General features: G+C 45.2%; 1 protein-coding gene, 1 long non-coding RNA gene and 1 pseudogene across 2 annotated transcripts; 1 reads left to right on the top strand and 2 right to left on the bottom strand.

The window, feature by feature from the left end:
- The first annotated feature begins 1,843 nt into the window (after positions 1-1,843).
- On the top strand, positions 1,844-7,361 carry LGALSL (galectin like). The gene is made up of 5 exons (XM_044772563.2): positions 1,844-2,301; positions 3,121-3,192; positions 3,343-3,431; positions 4,096-4,273; positions 6,221-7,361. The coding sequence occupies exons 1-5, from the start codon at positions 1,894-1,896 to the stop codon at positions 6,362-6,364; spliced, it is 891 nt and encodes a 296-aa protein (XP_044628498.2). The 5' UTR covers positions 1,844-1,893; the 3' UTR covers positions 6,365-7,361.
- On the bottom strand, positions 7,184-22,357 carry LOC139045517 (uncharacterized). The gene is made up of 5 exons (XR_011503996.1): positions 22,209-22,357; positions 19,536-19,717; positions 11,545-11,774; positions 10,705-10,844; positions 7,184-9,852 (listed from the first exon to the last, which is right to left on the bottom strand). It is a non-coding gene; the product is annotated as an uncharacterized lncRNA (long non-coding RNA).
- On the bottom strand, positions 10,120-10,297 carry LOC123286788 (U2 spliceosomal RNA; annotated as a pseudogene).
- Positions 22,358-24,000: the final 1,643 nt, after the last annotated feature.

Genomic DNA, 24,000 nt, shown 5'->3' with positions numbered 1-24,000 from the left:
TGGCAGACACACAGTAATTTTGAGGATTAAGTGCCCTCTATGTCAGGTACCATTCTAAGCAAAGTAAAGGAACCAATTTACTTAATCTTGCCAATAACGCGATAGGCACTATCATCATCGTCATTGCTGTCGTCTCTTGTTCATCATTGTCATTGGTGTCATCTCTGGTTCACAGATGAAGAAACAGAGGCACAGAGAAGTTTCGTAACTTATCCAAGATCACCCAGCCAGTCCATTGTAGAGCCAGGATGTGAACCTAGGGCATGGGCTTTTTTTTTCTTTCTTTCTTTCTTTTTTTGAGGAAGATTAGCCCAGAGCTAACTGTTGCCAATCCTCTTTTTGCTGGGGAAGACTGGCCCTGAGCTAACATCCATGCCCATCTTCCTCCACTTTATATATGGCACGCCTACCACAGCATGGCTTTTGCCAAGCCATGCCATGTCCACACGCAGGATCCGAACGCCGGGCCTCCAAGAAGCAGAACGCGCACACTTAACCGCTGCGCCAACGGGCGGAATCCAGGGCAAGCGCTTTTTAAGCACTATAGTGCATTGTGTCACTCAGCTTAGCTAACACCAAAAAACTACTTCAATGGTTTTTCCCTATTACAGACTCTCAGAAATTGAGATATATTGAAGTGTGCTTTCAAAATGTCAGTAGTTTCCTTTGACTGCCTGATATTGTAAAATAATCAAGAAGGTGTGATTTTGAGGTAAGAATGGTAAACAAGAGCAAAAATGTGAGCCACAACTGTGCTGCACTTCAGTGTCTAACTCAGGGCTCACAAAGGATATGACTGCGGCTGACAAGTGTGTGCAGGTAATTCTCCCTACTCCACGGAGATTACCGTGATTAGCTCTGGTCCATAAAGGGAAAGCTAAGACACAAAAGCCGCAGTGATGTTCCAGGCCACACAGCGAGCAACAGCGGCTGGAAGGGAGCCTCTGAGGGCCCCTCTGGGATGGCAGCAGGTCACACATGCTCCCTGCTTATTAGTGTAAAACACCCTGGTGATTCACACAATGGAATGTGTAAGCCAAGATGTCATCTAATAGAGGGTATGGTTGATACAGCTTTATCTGAGAAGTTACATAATCATCCTAATGTGGAAACGCCATAAAGGAATTTGTGCTTTGGAATAAGAGAGGGGTGTACCCGCTGCGAATTATTCCACAAAGGGTATCAGGAGATTTTCAGTGAGAAACACTTCCCCAGACTGGCCAGGTGCCTTGTAAAACACAGGGCCCAGTGGAGGCTCTCTGAGGACAGTCACCGTGCCCAGTTCACTTTGGGCAGACTTAGCCAGATCCCCGCAGAGAGAGCCTCCAGGGATCCCCAGACCTGCCCGTCCTTCCACTGGAGACAGGTCTATTCTGTATCCAACCTCCTGGGATACAAAAGTCCCTACTCTGAGTCCTGCCTCTTGCTTTAGGGTCAATTATTTATTTGTGCAAGTCTAGGGACCCTTCCTGATCTTTCTACCTAGAGAGCCCAATGAATCTTTCCTCCCACGTTGTTGGAATTCTCTGAAAGACGTCGGAGCTCTGGAAGACCTACCCACCTCCCAGTCTTCCCTTCACCTCTGCCTCCACCGTCCCCTGCCCCAGGACGTGGCAGAAGAAGGAGGTTGGCTGGAAGGGTGGGGCGGGGGTGTCACAAGCACCTGTTACCTGGCAGGTCCCGGTCCCCACTTCCTCATCCCCCAGTCCCACCCACCCTCCCGCCGGGCCCCCGCCCTCCCGCACGCCCGGACCTGGACAGGCCCGTCCCTCCCGCCCCAGCCTCCTGCCACCGTCCAATGGCCGAGGGGCAGGGCAAGCTGAGCAAGCCGCGGCAGCCCAGTCTGGTCCCCGCCCTGTTCAAGGTTCCCGAGTCGGGCCCGGCGGCCTTTAAATGCCGCCCAGGGCCGAAGCCGCGCGGCTTTCGCCACCTTTCTTCCTCGGGCGGCGACAGCAGCACCCCGCGGAACAAAGCAGCCCCGACTCGGCAGCCACGCTCCGGGCAGCAGCCGCCACCTCCGACCTCCCGGGCCGCGCGGCCTCTCCCTCCCCTCCTCCTCCTCCCCCTTCCCGCCTGCCGGGTCGGCGCCGGGCCCCCGGGCGTGCCCGCGCGCGCGCCCCCGCGCGCGTGCCCGCGCACGAGCTAGCCTCGGACCCGCGCCCCCGCCCGGCGCAGGACCGCCCCGGGATCCCCGCCCGCGCGCCGCGTCCCACGTCCCCCGCCGCCCGGCTGCCAGCCGTGCACCCCGCCGCGCTGTGCAGGAAGATGGCGGGATCGGTGGCGGACAGTGATGCCGTGGTGGTGAGTGTAGCGGGGCGCACGCGAGGCGCCCCCTTCCCGCGGCCCCGCACGCCGCCGCCGCCCGCTCCAGCCGGGCTGCGGCAGAGAGGAGGCTGAGGCCCAGACCCGCGCCCCCCGCGTGGGAAGGCGCCCCGGGACCTGTTAGCAGGAGCCGGGTGTGCACGGACGGCGTGGGGGGCAGGACTGCCCCGGGCTGGAGGCCGCTGGCCAGGGGGAGGGTGTTTTGGGCGGACGGCGGGGTGGGGGTGACCGAGAGCCCTCTCTCTGCCATGCAGCCCCCGGCCAGGTGTGTGCGTTTTGCATGTGTGAGTGTGCGCTCGTGTGTGTGTCTGGGGCGCGCCCCCCGCGGTCGCCCCCGACGTCCCGGGGATTCCCCCTTGGAAATGGGTCCGCGCCGGGGCTCCCGTGAGAAGTTGAGCGCGGCCGCTCCACTCCAGCCACGTCCCTGCGGACTGGCTTGGGCGACAGCGGGTGCAGAGGCGTTTGTAGTTGGAGAGGGGCCTGCCCTCCTCCGGCGCGGGGCTCTGGCTCCCCGGTGTGCCTCGACCTTGATTTTGATCTAGATCTTAAGGATCTAGGGATCTTCAGAGGCTTAGCTACCGGCTGCAAAGGACAGGTTTTGTTCCGGTGGTTTCTGCGGTTATTCAATGGACTGGGAGGCGGCAGCATCTGTAGACGCTGCCTGTGTTCTGTGAGGGCTGCTAGATTCCGCAGATTTGTATAGGTTCTTCCCCGCCCCCTCCTCTCCTCCCCCGCTCCCCTCCCCTCCTCCCAAAACAAGAGCCTTTGGAAAGCCAATCTGTGTGCTTCTATTTTTAGAAACTAGATGATGGGCATTTAAACAACTCCTTGGGCTCTCCAGTTCAAGCCGACGTGTACTTCCCACGACTGGTAAATGATTTCGTTCTGTGCTCTGTGTCTCTGCCTGTACCCTCTTCCTTTCTAATTGGATTTTCTAATGGGTCATGTCCTCAGGATCTGAGGGCTTAGCTCTTCGCTTAGAGGCTGTAAACTTCCTGTTTCTCCTCTCATCCTTTGCAGATAGTTCCATTTTGTGGGCACATTAAAGGTGGCATGAGACCAGGCAAGAAGGTGTTAGTAATGGGCATCGTAGACCTCAACCCGGAAAGGTAAGGCAGAGTCCTTGTGCTCCCCCAAGACCTATGCGGCAGTTACAAGGCCCTACCCACTCCTGCGGGGGCTTACTGCCCCTCCTCTTCCTCTCCGTGTGACCCGCGTTGCTAGTTGGAAGTGCCAGGAAAGTACCATGTTCCCATGAAAAGAATGTGCATGAATCTCAGCCATCATTTCTCCAGACAGCTGTTTATATCAGAGATTATAAATATAGGCCCACGTCATTTTCTCTTTGACCCTTAGGGAGGCCAAAGGATTTTTTTTTTTAATGGTTTTTAAAAGTGGTGCTTGGAGCGAGAACTATCAATATAAATGAGACCCAAGCTTTACAAGATACTATTTCCTCTGGTCAATTTCTAGGGCTGTTTTTGAGATTTCTGAAATGGATTAAGACACTGTGTGGGTGTTTTAGGTATCTGCAATCCCTAATGTTAGTCATTTTCAACTCCACCACGGTTTTCGGCGGGACTTCTTTTAGGTAACAAAATAACTGATTTGATTGTAATCTTCCTTGTCCGTACATAGTCTAATCTCCTATGTAAAGAGTAAGTGGCCCATTAAAAGCAGACAGACCTCTAGGAGGAGGAAATATGGGAGCCTGGGTCGTTGTTAAATGTGGTTATAGCCAACTCTGAATAAATGGGACCGTTTTCTTTTCAGCTTTGCCATCAGCTTGACCTGTGGTGACTCGGAAGATCCTCCTGCCGATGTGGCGATTGAACTCAAAGCTGTGTTCACAGACCGGCAGCTACTCAGAAATTCTTGTATATCTGGGGAAAGGGGTGAAGAACAGTCAGCAATCCCTTACTTTCCATTCATCCCAGACCAGCCATTCAGGGTGAGTACCTCGAGGGCGCCAGCTCCAGCCACTGGCAGGGTGACGGTGTTCTACTCCTCCGGCATGTGCCAAGAATGCTTTCAGCAGCCAGAATCTTTGCTTGTCCAGGAAATTTGGCATTCGTGGTGAAAAAAAGAAAAAAGATCAAAAGAGTTCTGTTTGATGATATGAACTAATACTCACCATAGTAGCTCTTGGCTCTATTTAGCCAATACTTTTAGTAAATAAACCCATATTTATATGACCAGATTGTTAAGAAGAAATACTTTTCGATGAGTACTCAACATAGTACTAGACATATAGTAGATACCCGTCCCAAAATATCTGATTGATTAATAAATATTAAGCATCTAGAATTAGCCTCATTTTTTCCTCACCCTTTAAGTAGCACTAAACCTTATTAGTTATGACTTTTTTGAGAATGTAGTGATTATCACTTCATTTTCTCTTGTTCCCTTTGCTAATGAGGCCTGACCATGCCCTTGTTTCCCCCTCTGGGTTAAGTAGCCTCAGTCTGTTTCATCATCACAGGCTGTGTGGCTGACAGATTCCTTCCCTTGGGCCTGGATGAGTATAGGTTTGCTCCTCACTATCTAGCGGGCAGGAAGCACAGCCCAAACCTCCCATCCAGTCAAGCAGCGTTAGCAGCTCTTTGCTCTTTGAAGGATGATGCCAATTAAGAGATGCAAGTCAGTAGTGTGTTAGGAAAGGATTTACTGAAATGTTAGACCTGGTGACGTTGTCTGCACTACACCTTGTTAACGTACGTCACAGTAATGATAACTCAGTTAAAAGCTTGCTGTGCATATACACCTAATGAAGTAGAACTACCCTTAACCTGTTGTTCTTCATCTAGAAATTTACAGGGGCCTTGTGAAGAAGTAATAATTTTTCTTCTTACAGTCCAGGGGGAAAATAAGAATCCATGACTTTCACATCAGGGATAGAGTTGAGATTGTCGCCCATCTAATCGTAGTCTGGGGAAGGCACCCCACGCCCATCATCCCTACCCTCCCCATCCTCCAGGGTGGCAGTGGCCCCTTAGGCTCGTCTTGACTGTGACAGTTTCATAATGATGAATCGTAATATGTAATTCATGAGTGTGAGTAACCAGAGCCTCTGACTGCCAAGAGGATAAAATGGTCCCCAACAACAAAATTAAAATGAAATCAGCCCTTCTTGGTGATATAATTTTAGTAATAATATGAATTAAATGTGACTAATATCATATATGGAGTGCCTCCTTGTATGGTGAATCGCAATGCTTTTAATAAATACATTCCACAGAACCAATGATTAAACTCTCTGGTGAATTACTTAAGGAAAAGAGGAGGAAAAAGCTTTTACCATATGGAATCAGTATTTCTATTTGGCTTAACAAAGCCTTGTTAATTACACATCAATGGTAATTACTGTGTAACCTTCTCTGTGCTTTATTATTTACCATGTTTTAGCGTCAAGACTATTATTACATGCTGCTAGTGGGTACCGATTCTGTGTTGTGAGGGGCTCCTCTGAAGGTGGGATAGAATTATTCAGGGGACGGTAGTGAAGGCCTTACGCCGTATAAATAAATCCGTGCTACTTTACGTCACTTTCTGGGGTGCAAGGAGAAAGCAGAAATGTTAAAGCGTAAACAATTTTAAATCTTTAAAGGATGTCGAATAGTGTAGAGCAGTGGTTCACAAAGCATGTTCCTCCTTCCAGCAACATCAGCATCACCTTGGAACTTGGTGGAAATGCAGATTCTTAGACCTTACCCTAGGCCTATTAGATTGACAGTTTTGGGGGTGGAACCCAGCAATCTGTGTTCTAAACAAGGCTTCTGTATGATTCTAGTGTTTGAAAACCACTCAAGATGCTGCCTTTCCTTCTCTAAAATGAAGTATTTTCCCCAGAGGGGTTCCTTGAACTTACGAACTGAGGTTATCATTTTGTTTCTTCCAGGTGGAAATTCTTTGTGAGCACCCACGTTTCAGAGTGTTTGTGGATGGACACCAACTTTTCGATTTTTACCACCGCGTTCAAACGTTGTCTGCGATCGACACTATAAAGATAAACGGGGACCTCCAGATCACTAAGCTGGGCTGATGTTGTTTGAACCGCCTCTGTTTCAAATAGGATCAGGTGCCACGACTATCTGACTGGACGAAATGTCTTAGCAAGATCTGGAGACTTAAAGAAAAACAAAAACAAAAGGCAAGCTTCACTGTCTCTTCTTTCTGTGCAGTTTAAGCCCAAAATGACAACTTCAACGGTGGTTCGCCCTTAGGAAGCTGTCAAAACAAAGACACCGAGCCATTATTCCCAGAACAAAGTTATACGTTTCTGCTGGATTTGATTCAGACTAAACTGAAATGGATTTATGATGATTTGGGACGTGGTAGCAACTTATTCGTCTTTTCAAAGCAAGATGGTGTTTAGAAACAAAAGTGCTAAAACCTTAACAACAACAAAGACGGTACACCAAAATCAACTCATTTCTGCACTGAAGTGGAATTGTGTAGCACAACCAACATTTTAGTCAGGGTATTTACATAGAATGTAGGTTGTTCAAGGTTTGGTTTTTTTTTTTTTTTTTTTTTTGCACAGCATAATGTTAATTCAGATTTTTAAAGCTTTCCCGTAGTTATTTATTTATACTCGACGTATGTGTTAGAGAATGATTAATGTCTCAAGAACAGCAAGTTACAAACTTTTGAATGTATAAATATCGTAGGTCCGAGGGGGGATATTCCGTATTACAATCATGAAACAGGTGAATTTCCACCGTAAAGAATTGAGTCATATCCTCCATACCCCTAAACTTAGGATCTCTTGATATAAATTGCTGTAAGTGCTTTTGGGAAGATTTTGCAACATTTCGATAAAACTGCTTTTCAAGTTATTGACGATTATATACAATTCTATTTACATTGCTTTTTTTCCTTACTGTGAATTAGCACAGGATTGGCTTCCTTAAGACTAATTAACTACTTTTCCCTAGATTTACATAATAGCTCATTACATTGTATTAAACTAATTGGAAACATGTAAGAGGTGATTGCATAGACAACTTTTTAAATGACTATTATATAAACTTTTAAAAGTATAGTATGAAAATGATTCTGGAATGTAGTGTAAAGCAGAAGCAAATGGTCCCAAATAACTTACTTGGAAATAACTTCTATCAACATAAGCTGTTAGCTCATTGTATAACTTTTATTATGTGACCCTCACCAATATCCCTAAGCAATGCCTTTGGAGCTTCAGAGTAGAGGATGCTTCCTACTGGGTTGGCTGTGCTGAGATATTAGGGCAGGATGGGATCCAGATTAGGAAATGATCCAGTTAGTGTATCTGAAAGGTTAACTCCAGAACTCCAGGTCTTTGAGTCCAGCCAATAGTGTGAATGCTTCCCAATTAAGCTGTAGGATTTTCTGTGCACTTGTGGAATCGATCAGACAGCAGAGCATCTCTCAGAGGAGGCTGCAGTTCTATAAATGTTACTGCAAAGCAAGGGACGGTTGGAGTCCTGGGAGCTGAACTTCACAAACTGCATTGGCCCTGAAGAGGAAGACCCTTGGCATTGCTTTGGTCAGGTAGTTGGGGGAAAAAAAGGGGTGCTGGGTGGGGGTGTATTTATATATAATTTAGGTTTTGTTTGTACAGCATACTGCGTCTTATGACACGTCCTTGTCCTGCTTTGCTTTTGAGTTTTTTTTACACAACATGCAGAGGCACTGAAGTGGCCACGTCATTTTCACGTGTTGAGAATGTAGACAGTGTTTCAGTACCAAAGTCTAAGAAAAAGCAAACTAAAATTGTGAATTTTTTATAGGTGATATATTTGGATCCTTCTCAACGTTGAAACTGTTTAGCACAGTTCCATGGTGTTATATAAGAAGATACTTTATCCAGTAAGACTGGCTGAGCGTTGAAAAGCTTTATGTACCAGCTGACTCCGTCAGCCATATTCAGCCAAGAGGGCTGTTCTGTGGCTTCAGGTGTTTGCAAGCCTGTGATTAACTTGTAAAGCCACTAGATTTTGAAGAGTGTTTGTAGAGAGACTTAGAGAAGGCACCCTGAAATATATTTGTAGGGGTTTTGATTATTCTTATGGTGGAAGACCCCCCCACAGAAGGTTTCCTTCGGTGTTTGTCCATTCCCATGTGGTGCATAATTCAGCAGAAACTAGAGGAGTTGGGAGTGTAGCTGATTGGAATTGAGACTCTGTTCTCTCTCCCTATCAGCTAACTGGTTAGCAGCCAAGCCCTTAGGCAGCTTAGTATAAGGATACACTGTAACCCTTCGTTTCTCTGGGAGGTCAGTGGGAACCTCTTGGTGAAGCCTGTTGGAATTAACCTGAATGATGTGATGGTTTGATTCAGTTCTAGCTAAATTAGCAGGGGGCTAATCCAGCTATACTAATTTGTTGGCTGTAAACTGGAAACAAAGTTCACATCCTCTGTTCGGCTCCTCTGTTCGGCATGTGAGGTCTAAGGTGGGAATTCAGGATAAAAAGTGCAATTTAAAGTTTCACAGGAAAGCATTTGGGTATGGAAGGTGTTATTTCTGACCAGAGCCCTAATTTTGCAATATAACCAAAACCAAGGAGTATAAATAACAATCAGGCTCTGGGGGAATAAACGGCGGGCTTTAGACAATCTGTCCATTTCTGCATCAAAATTGGAGTGAATGTATGTATCTACTTACAAGTTAATAGAAGTGACTTGTACTTTTTGGGTTACCCAGAATTGTCTTAAAATTATTATTTTTTTAAAATTGGAAACTCCATTTCAAATCTTGCCAAGCTCCTTTCAAAACCCCCCTAAGAGATCACTCTTAGAATTGATGGTGATTTGTTAAAATGGCAAATCCTTTCATTTGTATTAAAAAGAAAATATCCAAAAAGAGGGAGGGAGCCCTGTTGCCTTGAGAGAAACAACAGCCTTGGCATTTTCCAGCATTAATGTAGAAATAATCTTCCTATGATGACATATTTTCAAAGAAACACTTTCTTATTTACTGCGTGGTGTAAAATGTTGCTAAATGTGTTCTTACATTATGTCACTGCTGAAAGTTATTTGCACTATAATAAAAGAATTTTCTACAAAATGGCTTCCAGTTTATAACATGGTAGATTTGGCACCAGTTATGATGGACTTAGCATAGACCATTGGAATATCAGTGTTCTCTCACCCTCACACTCGTACTCCCGGACCACTTGTTGCTGAAACCAAAGTGGGTTCGTCCTTGGTGGGTTAAATCAGTCTCCACCAGAAGTAGTCGTCTCACAAAGTAAAGTATGTTTGTGGCAAATAGGAGACCATGAGGAATCATTTCTGAAGTCTGGCGTCCCTGAACAAAGGGACGCAGGGACATTTATTTCAAATGGGGAATGAATATTCAAAAGGGAGAGGGGTGTTCTCTTGCGCAGGCTCAATTGGAAAACATGCTTCTACTCACACTGCAGGTCACGGTAATAAGGCCTAAACTCCTCCTGCAGAGATCTTAGAAGTAAAAATAAGGCAGAGGTCATAGGTGTAGCTCTCGTGGTGAGGCTTGGTCTGGTTCAGGGTGGTTGGTGATTGCATCTCCTGAACATAACAAAAGGAAAAAAACCAATTTGGAAAAACAGTTAAATGCTTCCCAAACCCACCCTTGAGTGCCTCGGGGCAACTAGTCCTTGACACACTTGATGGGGTGTGTCCCACATTGATAAGCTGATCGAGGGAAGGAAAGTGTCTCAGGGCCCTCAGAGACCTAATGAGTTTGTGTTGTGTATGCACTGAGTTTTTAAATGTAGTTTACATAAAGTTCACTTTTTGGTGCACGGTTTGGTGAGGTTTTTGTTTGTTTTATGGGAGGGGTGCACTGGTCCTGGAAGTACTGCATTCCAGGCCACTGCATGGGGCAGAGGGAGCAAGCTCCTGGTCCAACTCCAGGCTCCAAAAATCCATTTAATCTATTGTCCTCAGATAGAAGATGTGTCAGATATTAATCTGATAAGCAGTTCCATGAGTTTTAACACATGGATGGAGTCTTGTAACTACCACCTCAGTCAGGAGACAGAATCGTTCTGTCACCTCAAAAATTCCCTTATGCTGGGGCTGGCCCCGTGGCCGAGTGGTTAAGTTCGCGCGCTCCGCTGCAGGCGGCCCAGTGTTTCGTTGGTTCGAATCCTGGGCGCGGACATGGCACTGCTCGTCAGACCACGCTGAGGCAGCGTCCCACATGCCACAACTAGAAGAACCCACAACGAAGAATACACAACTATGTACCAGGGGGCTTTGGGGAGAAAAAGGAAAAAAGAAAAAAAAAATTCCCTTATGCTACCCCTTTGTAGTTAAACTTGTCCCCAACTCCTAACCCTAATCAGGCAACCACTGATGTGTGTCCCCTCCCTATACTTCTGCCTTTTCCTGACCGTCATATAAAGAGGATCTTACAGTGTCTAGTCTTTTGAGGTTGGCTTCTTTCCATTTGCATAGTACATTTGAGATTCATGTTGTGTCTATCAGTAGTTTTTCCTTTTTATTGCTGAATAGTACTCCATTGTATAGATCTATGAATTTCTTCATCCTTCCACCTGTTAAGGATGCAGTGGGTTCTTAATAAATTGTTAAATATAGTCTTAGCACAGTATATATACAAAAGTGAGATTGCATTTCTCTTGCCTTCTCTTTCCTGTGGTTTGAATGAGTAGGAAGGAAACTTGATCCCTTGACTATTCTGGCTACAAATTAAAAAACTATGGCTTGTAGAAGTTTGCCTAGCTTCAGTTATGGGTAGTGAGCAGAGAGAGATTTACCCACATGCTGGATCTAGAATCCTACTTATACCTTAATTGGTTTTATTAATCCCTTTCTTTTTTTACATATGCAAAGCTGTGGGGCTGGTCTCTGTCACGGCTTTTGCAGTTAAGTGTAGGCAGAGAGAGGTCTGTTAAGGTGGGGACAATTTGCCGAGGCTGTTGAGCAGAGAGAGGACAGCTTCCCCTGCCCCCCAGTCTCGCTAGGAAGGCCACTTGTGGGATATGACATTATGCTTGTTTTGTGACAGCATTTTGGATTAGATGGTCTGGAAGATATCCATAATTGCAGCCCCGAGTGCCAAAAACCCTTCGGGCCTTCATTCATTCAACAGGTGCTTATTGAGCTGTGTCACCTGCTCTTCTGAGCACTTGGATACATCAATGAGTGAAACAGACACAGGTCCCTGGTTGTGGTAAACTTCAGGATGCTTGAGAACCACCCAGAAAGCCTCCTTAGGCACAAGTCCCGCCTCACCCCTGGGAGATGATGTTTTTCAGTAGGTCTGGAGTAGGTCCCAGGAGTTTGTCTTTTTAAGAAACATCTCAGATGGTGTAGGTGGTCCTAGATCCCAAATCAAGCAGCTCTGCCTTCGGGAATTCCATAAACATTCACTGAGTCAAACTGTTGAATTATGCAGGGCTGGAGATTCTGATTTGTGGATATCTTTCTGTGAAAACTTCATTTTAACACTGGGGCATCCTGCTCTGTCAAAAAAAAATCGTGCAGCTGTCATTATAACATTACAACTATGCGTCATCATCTCTGATGGAACTTCCTCCTTGCCTTGCTCCGGTCCCTACCCCAAATATAAAACACCACAGTGAAAGTGCCTTTCAGCCGAGCTTTGTAAAAATCCTCCTTATTGGGTAGATTTAGGACCTCAGTAGCACCCTGACACCTATTTAACAGTGGATTCTCCTAGAAAGACTGAGGTTCTGAGGGAAGCCTGCCTTCCTTCTTGGTAAGCATTTCAATTAGTTCTTCACTGGAGAATCGCCAGGGCGGGGCCCAATTGTTCTATGAGGCAAATACACGGTGTGGCTTATAACTTGTGAAGAGGGCAGAGGGAAAGCGGTAATGGCCCAAATAAGCTTTTTATGGCGTTTTGGAAATGAATTTAGTCTTCCTTTCACAAGAAGATGCAGCTGACTTTATAAGCGATACTGCCTGCTTGCCATGCTTCCTAATCAGCATGTTCATTTCACAGTGATTTTCCCCCCCCCAAAAAAGTCTCCTGCAAAAGGCAAAGAACTGCCTTACAAAACATGTACTTCATAATTAAAGAAAGTGGTGTACACAGAGTTCCGAAACAATACTCACCCGAAACAGAAGGGGAAGAAACAGCCACTGACGCTTTCTCTCTCTTTGATACGCCCTTCCACCTCCCAGGGGAGACAGTGACTAGGTGAGCAGACAGGGAAGGTAGGGAGGCATCACTGTGTGATAGGGCACCACAGACAGTCCCTAAATAATAGGCTCTGCGAAGCGGCAAGCTGGCCACACGCTTTGAGGCTGCTGTGGGGTTTTGGGGACCTTCCAAGCTTTCATGAGTAAGACCGATAACAAACGTTTGCTAATAACTCCAGCACCTCCTTTCTGTCAACGTTCTGTCATTAATTCCAAAAAGACAGGTGCAAATAATCAAACTTACCTGAACAGTTGGTCTGGGAACAGGAGGAAGAGAAGCAATGGGCCGTGATGAGGACGAGGAGTGGGAGTGGAACACCCGGGCCCCAGAGATTTGTTGTGTGTGCTCAGGCGGCTCTGTAAACCTCCAGTCTTAATTTGCCTCCCATGGGAAATGGAAATAATGACACTGTGACATTGTGTTTGGAGAGCCAGAGGTGACAACAGGTTGTGCAGGAGTAAAGCATTTCTGACACTTGATAAAGCCAGAGTTAAAGTAACCGTGGTACCAATTTCTATAATAATCCTCCACAATTTTATAAAGAAACAGTATTAAAAGTGCTAATCCTTGAGACTGTGTCTAGTCCATTGGAATATCCTTTTCATATAATTTCATTGAAGTCTATTTTATTTAAAATCTAACCAAAATTAGCAGTGTATTAGGCAATATTTAGAATGATGTTTGCAAAATATACTTAGGGATTTTTTTTAACTCTGAATTATTACAGCTGTTCCAATATTAGAAAGCATGGCTTTCTCCTAATGCAGTAAAAATGATCTTTAGTTCAACATAAAATGACTTTTAGTGTTATATTAAAAAGTGAACAAGGAAGATATGTACAACATGAGGAACTACTGAAAACAATTTTTTTTAAATGAGAATCTTGATGGAGTAGTGTGGTCTGTTACTATAAGATTCTAATTAACCATTCATTTATCCTACATTTTTTAAATCTTCAAATAAACAGAAAACTCATACACACTCTGGAGCACGAGGCCAGAGTCTCTTTATTTGAAAATACTGAAAATAGACCTGCTCTCATAAGGCTCTGATTAAAGTAAATATTGGGGTTACGTCACAGTTTGGGTGTTTTTTAAGGCATGTGACGTTCTCTTTGCTTTGTAAACGATATAAATTCCTGACTTGGGAGTCCCCTTGCAATCCTCAATAACTTTAAAATTAAGTAAATGATTTAAAAAATTCAGCTTACTAAGTCAAAGGGCAAATACTGGCCTTTAAATAGTTGGTGCTCTTAAAGCATGTCTGGATAGTTAGTTCATGTCCATAGTTCCCCCCTCCTATAAGAGAATTGCTCATAACAGATGCTAACAAAGCTAGATATGAATGGGGCTCTTTTATATGAAGGCACCATGTTTGACACTGTGGGTGATAAAAAGAGATAAAAGACATAGGCCGTCTGCCCTTGAAGAATTTATGATCTAACTGGAAAGACAGCTCATGTGTATATAAAACACACATAAAGATGAATGTCAATAAATAGGGCCAGACTGAGTGGGCAGAACATTGCATGCTACAGGATTTCCAGAGGACAGAGCTTGCCACTCACTGGGGTGACCTGGGAGGGCATCTGTGTCTAAAGGACATCAGCTGGGCTTCCAAAGGCCTGAATGCCCTTTGCACCTCTGCGCTGCACCCCAACTCCCCGGTATATACCAACTTCGGGTTTGATCTGATGTAGTTGAAATTCTGGCCTCCCAAAGGAAGAGTTCAAGGAGGAACTTGCTGTTCTTTAATTACACAACACACAGGTCTCTGGTAGAGAGGAGACTCTTCATTTAATGAAGCCCCCAGCAAAGAAAGGGCCACTTCAGGGAATATCTATGGGGAAATCGTATCGTAAATGCATTTCACGTACTCAACTTCAGCTCCACACATTTGGCACCAAAACACAAAACAGAACAAAAAACACCATAGGTAGAAAAGAACTGTTAAATACTGTGAGCAATTCCACCTGGCATCCCTTGGAAAAAGCAAAAAGCCTGAGAACAGAAGTATGATTCCAATGTGCCTTCAGTTGGTTTTGCTCTGAGTCTCATAGTTGAACCCTCCAGCTCCTTGCAGAGTCAGACCCATGTTTAAAGATGTTGATATTTCTCGGGCATTGCTCCTAACTACAAACCAGATCCTTCTTGTGCTCAACCAAAGAATCAAAGATCTGCTCCAACACTGGATGAAAAACTTCAGGGTTGGATTTACTGAGAACTAGACTCCAAAGTGACCCCTTCCTAAGGGATTTTTCAAGGGAAATTTTGACAATAAGCTATTTTTGCCTTGTATGCTAGCAGAATTTTGTGCCTAACCCATGAATGAGACAGACTTCCACTGTTTATCCTGAGTGGATAATTTTCTTGTTTATACACGATAGCCAGTTCCTTGATAGCAGAATCCATTTTATGGGCTCTGGCTCTAGACACAGGGTTGTCCGATAACCTTTCTGTGTTGTTGAAGAGGTTCTATAATCCACACTGTCCAGTGTGGCAGCCACTACCCACATGTGGCTATTAAGCACTTAAAATGTGGCTAATGCCACTGAGGAGCTGAATTTTAAACTTTATTTAGTTTTAATTAATTTATCTTTAAGTAGCCACCCATGGCTAGGGGCCACCATATTGGCCAGTGCAGGTCTCGAACATCAGATCCTGCTGAGCTTATGTTTGGTCTAGATCCTCAGGGCATATTGTACATAGCAGAATTCCTATTTGAACCTAAGCCATGCTCACCATCAAATTCAGGAAAGTCTGGACATTTTCTGAAGGGTAATGGAGGCCTATTCATGTGAGAGACCAAGGTGCCCCTGGGAGAGAACTCAGCCCAGAGGAAGAAAGAGTCCACAGGGCCGTTTGTTTCAGGAAGGCAGGCAAACTTCAGAAGAAAGTGGCAAGTCTGCGGTCAGTTCTGTGTTGTCACTCACACTGTCCCAGGCCCAGCTGAGTGGAGCCACACCTGAATCCTAGAACAAGGGGCTGCAATGAGCACCATGCTTCCCATGAACCCCATTCCGCGGAGCACTGAAGGGTAAGGTAGTGGCCGCATGGGTGGCGTTCAGTCGTGCATCCAGCCAACGTTTCCGAAGCACCTCCTAAGAGTCAGGCATGGTGCTGGATGCCGGCAGCAGTTTTGGCAGCTGCTGTAGCCCCTGCCTGGACCTCAGTCTTCAGCAACCTCTGACAGAGGTCAGCAGTAACACTGATGCCACTGATGAGCGTCAGGAGCGTAGCTGTCCATTTTGGAATTGCAGTGATGATCAGAAGCATTCATTTATTTCTATGACTAATAGTATTGTGTTTACATGTTTGTCTAACCCGTAAGTGGCCAGACTCCTGTGAACAGCCTTGGGTTTACCTGAAGCCAGTTTCGAAGGAGGATGCAGTGCTTTGTCATAGCCTCAAAAAGCCAACCTTCTGAGTTCCAGAAAGCATTCGGGAGCAAGAAATTTTACTGGCCATTTTGTGGGAAGAAGAGCATTTCACCACATACTGCTCAATAAATAAAGGCATAAAAATCCATGTTAGCTTCTAGCCCTCTCCAGCCCTCTCCTTGACAGCTTCTGAGTCTGCCCAGTTCCCTTCTTCATGCAGAGCTGTATGGCCTGGACCAGCTCTCCCAGTGGGCTTTTTGAAACATTCACTCAACAAAGGCTGTTTTCTACATAGGGGAGATTCTGCCCCTAAGACAAAGAAGAATTCTCTATCGACTCATTTGTTAGTCTCTTTAACACCCTGCCTCATTTCCAAAAGACCCCAGCAGCAAAAAGTGAGAACATCAAAACAGGTAGGGAGGGAAAAAACAGAACCTCCTGGTTCTTTCTATCCTCAATACTCAGGTTTAATGTCTCCTCTTCAACTTCCCCAACAACTTAATTTTGAGGAATGTGTCTCCTCCCTCTCAATGTTCTCTTATCTGTTTGTTTCCTTGTTTCATGTCCATCTTTCCTGCCAGATGATAATTTCCATCAGGGCAGGTACCATACTAATCTTGTTCACTACTGCATCCTGAGCAGGTAGCATGGTGCTTATCACAATAAATAATGAAGAAGTGTTTACTGAATGAATGGTAGTCAAGATGCTGTATTAGTTCTCTATTGCCATGCAACAAACCATCCCAAATTTAGAGACTTAACAATAAAGATTTATCATCTCATACAGTTTCTGTTGGTCAGGAATTTAGGAGCAGCTTAGCTGGGTGGTTCTAACTCAGGGTCTCTGATGATGCTACAGCTAAGCTGGCAGCCAGGGCTGCAGTCATCTGAAGGCTTGACTGGGCCTCTGTAATTGGTGTGCCTTCTTTGTATGTGGTTTTTAAGGGGAATCAGTTTCTCTCCACTCATAGATACTGTGCAAAGGAAAAGAGCATTAGGACAGACAGATTGGGGTTCAAATCTTGCCACTTGCCTGCTCTGTGATCTCCTTGGATAAGTTTTGATCAGTCTCGGTCTCATTTTTCCCTGTTGTAATAGGGGTTGCAAAAATCTTCTTTGCAAGATTATTGTAAGGATTAAGCAGAAGAAGGTCCATAAGGCACTTAGCATAGTGCCCGGCTTGTAATGAGAGCTCAATAAAAGGTTGTTGTAAGCACTGCATCAGAGTGACCACTCCCTCACCTGATATTTTATATTCTAGACCTCAGTTCAGCAGTTCTGAGGCTGTCTGAATAGTAGAGCTTGCAGGGTTCTCATGTTGCAGATGAGAAAAAACAGTCCAGAGAGCTTAGGTGACATCCGCAGTGTGACTTTGCTCATCACTCTTGTCAGGACCCTGGGCAAGGCTCTCCAAGGAGACACAGCAGCTCCAGATACTCATCCAGGATAGCAGTGTCCTGTCTGGGCTCCCCAAGGCCATTCTAGGGTGAGCTGGAACTCTGGTTACTGTCTTGGTTGATTCTTTGGGGGAGGTTCATGTGCCTGACCCACCTCCCAGTGACCCTGCGAAACGATTCATCAGTGGCTGGTAAAACAGCAGTGACAGGGCATCCTTATTCCAGTAAGCCACCCGAATGCATCCAGCAGCTAAAGCCAGATGGAAAACAACCACTTAGGCCTTAATGAGCTTGCTCAGCTATAATTCCGGGGAGTCCTGAGAGTCTTACTAGTTATCTCCCATCTTGTTGTTGTTGTTTGGGTTTTTCGGTTTGTTATTTTTTTGATGGTTATGGCTTTTTTTTTTTATGGTTTTCCTCATTGGGCAGGCTCCTGCTTTAATTAGTTATCTAAACTTTCACATCCTACTTTCTGGTGTTTCTGGCATCTTTCTGACATTTTCAGTCATTTGCAAACACAAGATTATGAGACTGTTTGTATTAGCCTAGTTTCAAGTTCTCTTTAATTCACCTGAATGGCTTATATGTTTAACCCAAAGAGCACACTCTTATTTTTTTTAAAATCCCTTCTAGAACATATTACAACCAACCCAAGGCTCTAGAGGAGAAAGGGGCCAGATTTTCTCGTTTCCACAAATAAGTAACTCTCTGGTTGAGCCATGAACAAAGCACCCAACCCTTTTTAGGTCAGGAGGGTGGGGTGTAGTGCCTGTCACAGGCTTTCTAGAAAAACTCTGCATATGGGACACCACCATGAAGGATAAATGAAAATTCAACCTGAGTTCACACTACTAGGTTCAAGGGACACCCTACACCATCTGTGGCCCAAAAGAGGGAAAACTCCCACACAGGTGCTAAGTTCACTAGAAGTGAATTATCTGGTCACAAAAGACTACCGCTTAGACAAGCAAGTTCTGGGTGACTGATTGCTTGCAGTGGGTGGTAGACGCTGCAAAATCATGCTCCAGAATATCACTCACCCACTTAATGGAGGGTGCGGTGTTCCCACCAAGAGAGTCACAATCTGAGGTGAGTCCCTGCCTCTAGAAGGCACCTGGGAAAAATTCAAAGAAAATATCTGGAAGGATAGCATATCAGCCCTGTAGCCTGGGACTTGGAAGGCTAAGTCTAAATGGACAGAGGGAACTGACAGGGGGCATGGAGCTCATTCTGAAGTGACCTAATATTGCCATTTTACAGATGAGAAAAGTGAGGCCCAGGGAGATGAAGTCAACTGCTTAAAATCACACAGTTTGCCCAAGTTAGATGCAGAGATGGAATGCAGATCTCCTGGTTCCTAGGACAGGACTCTTTGCGGGAGAAAGGCCAGCAGCAGGAGGAGGCAGCATGAGAAGTAGAGGGGAGATGGGAGTTTCCAAAGCTACTGGAGAGGTACTGAAAGGCAAGGAGTTGAGTACTCCAAATATGTCACATGTTTTCCAAGGATTATCCTAGCTTAGAGAGTAATGAAGGTGACCCTTCAAGAAATTGAATTTTGCTTCAAGGGTAAGGAAAAAAGATGCAGAAAGAGAGAAGGGCCTATTCAATTTAGTTAGATGCCCTACAAAAGAGAAGAGCAGAGATGAAGCACTGTCAGCTGAACTTGGAAAGCAGTATGCAAATACAGTAGTCTGCTGGAAGCTTCGAAGACAGTTCAGATCTACAGAGATGCTTCCAGCAGAAAGTCTGCTGAAAGAGAACAGGGATAAATTTATCATCTGTGGTATGTAGAAATGACAGAATTATCCAAAGAGAGGTGCCAAGGGCCAACTTTGTCATGGGTGCTCATTGCCCACATTCCAAACAGGCATTGGTTTGCGGGGCTGGCTCACTCATGGGTCCTGGGATTCTCCACCTTGTGGAGGACTGTTCATCCCTACAAAAGGAGGAAGGGCAAGAGTTTCTAAAGGGCCTTCCTTGCTAGGTCAGCAAATGGGAATGTGGACCCTGAGAGGACATGGGGTAGGGACTAGGGATGATGCAGAGGATAGGGAGGCTGGACCGCAAGTTTCCCTAAGCGTATTGGGTCCCCACTCACACTCTGTGAAGCAGGGCCCTGAATAGTCCATGTGAGGGAGGGACAGTGTGTGTATCTGGCTCCCTGGTGGGCAGGAGGCTGAATTTCAGGGCCTGCTACAGAGTCTGGGCCTGCTGCATCTGCGTGAGTCACTGAGGCTGAGGAGAACAGAGAGAGGGCACTGGAGTCTGCAGTTCCACACACCTTTGATTGGGTCGTCTGTGCTTCTATGAGGTAGACATTTGTCCTCACAGCCAGACCCTCCAGTTTCTAGGCTTCTCTTCACCACCACATTCCCAAGAACATGAGCTTTTCACTTCTCCTTCCAGTAACCGACTGATAATGTGGAGTTGCATGTGGTAGTAGACATGAAGGCCAAATGTAACCTGGGTGTTGAGGGAAAAGGTGGTAAGAATGGCTTGGCTTTGCTGCTAGGCAACTTTCTCTCCATCTCGCCCCACCAACCTTCCTGGCCCCCTTCATTTTAGATAGCATGCTGCAGTCAGAAATAATTCTTGAATTTTAGTGACTGCAAACAACAAAAGTGTATTTCTTGCTCGTTGCTATCTCAGGTTGGAGGGTGTTGGGCTCTGCATTATCCTCATTCAGAGATCCAGGCTGATGGAACTTCCATCATTTAGAAAGTCACCAGTCAGCCTGGCAGTAAGCACTTAATAAATAGAAATGTTTTTATTCTGGAGTTGCTTTTCCCCATGGTATGGTTCTGTTGAAGATGGTATAACCCGGGATGGACAGGATGAGAATATTCATCACAGGGCAGTGGAAAAGCCAAACAATAAAGATTCAGGAAACTGGTTCCCAATATTAAACCTACTGGTTACTAGCTGTGTGACCTAGGACAATTTGTACATGTGATGAACAGTTTCTGTGGCCTTGATTTTGGTCATCATCATGATTAAATTATCTTCAATGTGAACATGCTTTAAGCTGTAGGCTTTGTCATCAGGCATAATACATTTTGGTTCTCAATTTGTGAATGGTACTCAGGTCATTGATAATGAGCATGCTCATCTAGGGCTTTGGCCCAAGCGGGACTTGGGCCCATCTCCTTCCCCAGGTGGGAAGGAGCCAGGCAGCAGCCATGTGTACTCCTTGGACTCACACTACACTGCACTTGGTCGATGTCACGCTCCTGCAGCTATTATGTCCTGTGGCTCTGGTCTCAAAAGGGCTCAGTTTCTGGTGAAAACACTGTAAGAAGAAGTCCCTCTGCTTGTCAAACGATACTTTGCGAGCTTCAGAGTATGTGAACACTGAGACTTCCCTTTTTCTACTCCTTGTCTGAACTGCAAAGGGCAGCTCATGGACCAAAAAGGCTGTTCCAGATCAAAACTCTCCTGACAGGCTTCCCATGTACCTGCCAGCACGCCACCTCCTGAAGCACTAAAATGCCCAAGCCAGTCTTTCCTGTCAGGAGTCTCACCTGGACAGGAAGAACCAACAGGCTTCCCAAAGCATTTGAGAAAGTAGAAAAGAACACTTTTTAAAAATCAGACCTTTGAAAATACAGTCATGGACCGCATAATGATGTTTCAGTCAACGATGGACCACAAATATGACGGTGGTCCCATAAGGTTCGTACAGTATAGTCTAGGCGTGTGGTAGGTTATTCCATCTAAGTTTATGTAAGTACACTCTATGACGTTTGCACAATGACAAAATTGCTGAATGATGCATTTTTCATAATGCGTCTCTGTTATTAAGCAACGCATGATTGTAGATACTCTCGAACAGTGCTGGTAGAAGAGTGTGTTAGAGGAGCTTTGTTGGCAAGCCATTTGGCAAATTGCATCAAAAGTGCATATGCCATTTGAGCCAGGAATTCCACTTCTAGGAACTTACCCCAGGAAATAGTCTGAGATATGCCTAAAGATTGAGATGCCAGGGAATTTATTATAGCCTGTTTTGAATGGGGAAAAAAACGGAAACACCCTAAAAGGAGAGCAGCTTCAATAAATAAGTGTGATCATAAGATGGAATCCTAGGCTGCCACTACAAATGATGTCCCTAAGAATTATAAAGAGAAAGAAAAGAAGGAAGGAAGGAAAGAAGAAAGAAAGAAAACAAAACTATGCACAATAAAATCCTATTTTTATAAAAATGTATAAGGACACATTTCAAGAGGTAGTGGTGGGATTCTGTGTGAATCTTATTGTCTTCCTTTTGCTGCTCAGTATTTAATATTTTTCTGCAGGAAACATAAATTCCTTCAATCTTTCAACAAATATTTCTTGAGTAGCTACTAGGTATCAAGGGCTGTGCTAGGTTGGTACTGAGAGATCAGATTCCTTTCCACCAGAACTTTTTGGTCTATTGCTATTGTGCAATTTTTACAATTATTTTTTTAATCATACTATTTAGTCCTATTGTCCTAATAGTAGTAATCATACCATTTAGGTAGTTTTCAGCCCAGAGTCCAGGGAGTGAGTTATATCAGAGGCTTTCAAATAGCTGTAATCTTCAAACTACCTTAGTAGTGCTAACCACGCATGGCTCGCCTGGATCTTTCTCCCACACCCCACACATGCTCACCATGGCAAGTCAAGCAAAATCTTTGGGAGGGAAGTAGGGAAAGCCAGACCTGTTTTTAGAGAAAGCTATCCTTTTGTTAAATATCGAAAGGCAATTTCTGATTTATGCTGGAAGCAGGAGGATACCTGTGGTGAGCGGATGGAGCAATTGAAGCAAGAGCAAGGGTGACTATGGTACAGCCTGCTGAGGCATCTCGGTGGCTTTCAGAGATTCATTAACCTCTCCATGCCACACTTTCCTTGTGGGAAAAATCGGGACAATAACATCTGCCCTGCCTATATCGCTACATGTGTAAAATGAGGAAAAAGCGTCTGCCCTGCCTACCTGCCTGGGGAGTCCTCTCAGCTCACGCTGAACCGCGTAAGAGCCAACGTCGCTCCGTGATGGGCCTCAACAGCCGTGTTTGTATCCCACGTCCACAGCAGATTGGACCACGAACGGCCACTAGCCTCTAGCAGGGCCAGTCAGACTTCCTCTCCTCTCCTGGGATTTTAGAATGAGCACCAGGTGACTCAAGTTCAGTCTGGGCTGGGTTTTTTGAAAAGAGGAAATGAAAAACCTCAGTTTCTGGGCTTGGCCATCTTTGATAGAGGAAGCTAGATTACAGAAGAACAAAGCAGCGGAGAGAAGCAGAGCTGAGACAGGGTCCTGATGGATTTCCAGTTCTGGAACACTGGCCTAACCTACAGCTGGGCTTTATTCCTATTTTCAAGTCTGGGAAAATGCCCCAATATTTTTATCATAAATTCCCCAATTTTGCTTAAGCTAGTTTAAATGGCCTCTGCTTCTCCTAACTAAAGGGTTCTAACTAGTACCTTTGCTCCACAAAGCTTCTATGAGAATCAAATAGACTCATTTTGTTTGAGACATTTGAAAACTCCTTTAAAAAGGCTGTCCCCTGACTTTGCGAAGTTAGGTAGGATCTCAGGGTCTCCCTGGGTTTTTTTATTCCCAAATTCAAACAGTTCGGCTGATTTCAACCCCACCCTCCCCCGATGTGTTACATCAAGTTCCTGGGCTTTCTGGGCATCTGTGGCACAAAGTAATGGTCCTTGGATTCTGTGTTGGTTCCAGTAAGTAAACATGGCTCCTGTAACAAAGAAATCCCTAATTCTCAGTGACTTAGCAAAATAAAAAGTTAATGCCCAGCTCATGTCAATGTCTGATGATGTTGGCAGCGAAGCTCTGCCCAACCCCACTATCTGGGAACCCAGATTCCTTCAGCCAAGTGACTTTGCAATTTCCAGGGCCTCAGGGTTTTCCACTGGATCCTCTGTACCCAACCAGCAGTTAAAGAAAGAGCAGGTGAGAACACAGAGATCTCCTGGGAGGTTTTTAACAGGCCAGGCCTGAAACTGACATACCTTACTTCTGCCCACATTCCACTGTTCAGAATTCAGTCACATGGTCCCCCCTGAGAAAGGCTGGAAAAATGTAGGCTATCTACATGTCTGTACGGAAATGGGGTTTAGTGAACAAGTAGCCGTTCTTGACACCATTTTCCAGCCCCCTTTCCCCCACTCCTATTTTTAGTTGTCTCTGGCCTGTTGTCATTTAACCAATAACGCAGGGACTGGGAAAAACCAGCCTGTGGGCCAAATCTAACCCAGGGGCTGTTTTTGTAAATAAAGTTTTATTGGAACACAACCACACTCACTTGTTTACTTACTGTCTATGGCTGCCTTCATGCTATAACGCCAGAGTTGAATCGTTTTGACACAGATCATATAGCCCACAAAGCCTAAACTATTACTATCTGGACCGTTACAGAAAAAATTTGACGATGCCTGCAAAAATGCATCAGCCTTCCAAATTCCAAAAGCGTGCTGGTCTCCCTTGACTGTGTCTTTTCCTCTCCTGTTTCTTTCCCATTGTGGGTCACCATGCTACACTGGGCAAGCCACCAGCTGAGACAATCTCTAGAGAAGAGTCCCAGTGTGCTAGGGAGGAACTTGGATGCTCGCTTATTCCTGGGATTCACTGGGGCATTTTGGTCTTTTGTGGAACGTTGCTGGAGTTTTTCAGTTTAAGGAAACTTTCTGAATTTAATTATTTTCTCTTGTTCAACCTCCAAATGAAGTTCCCGTACCACCCTGGGAGTGCTAAATATGTTTTC

This window comes from Equus asinus, chromosome 6, assembly GCF_041296235.1.
Source record: "Equus asinus isolate D_3611 breed Donkey chromosome 6, EquAss-T2T_v2, whole genome shotgun sequence".
Taxonomy (NCBI): domain Eukaryota; kingdom Metazoa; phylum Chordata; class Mammalia; order Perissodactyla; family Equidae; genus Equus; species Equus asinus.
This window is presented reverse-complemented; position numbering and strand designations above follow the sequence as displayed.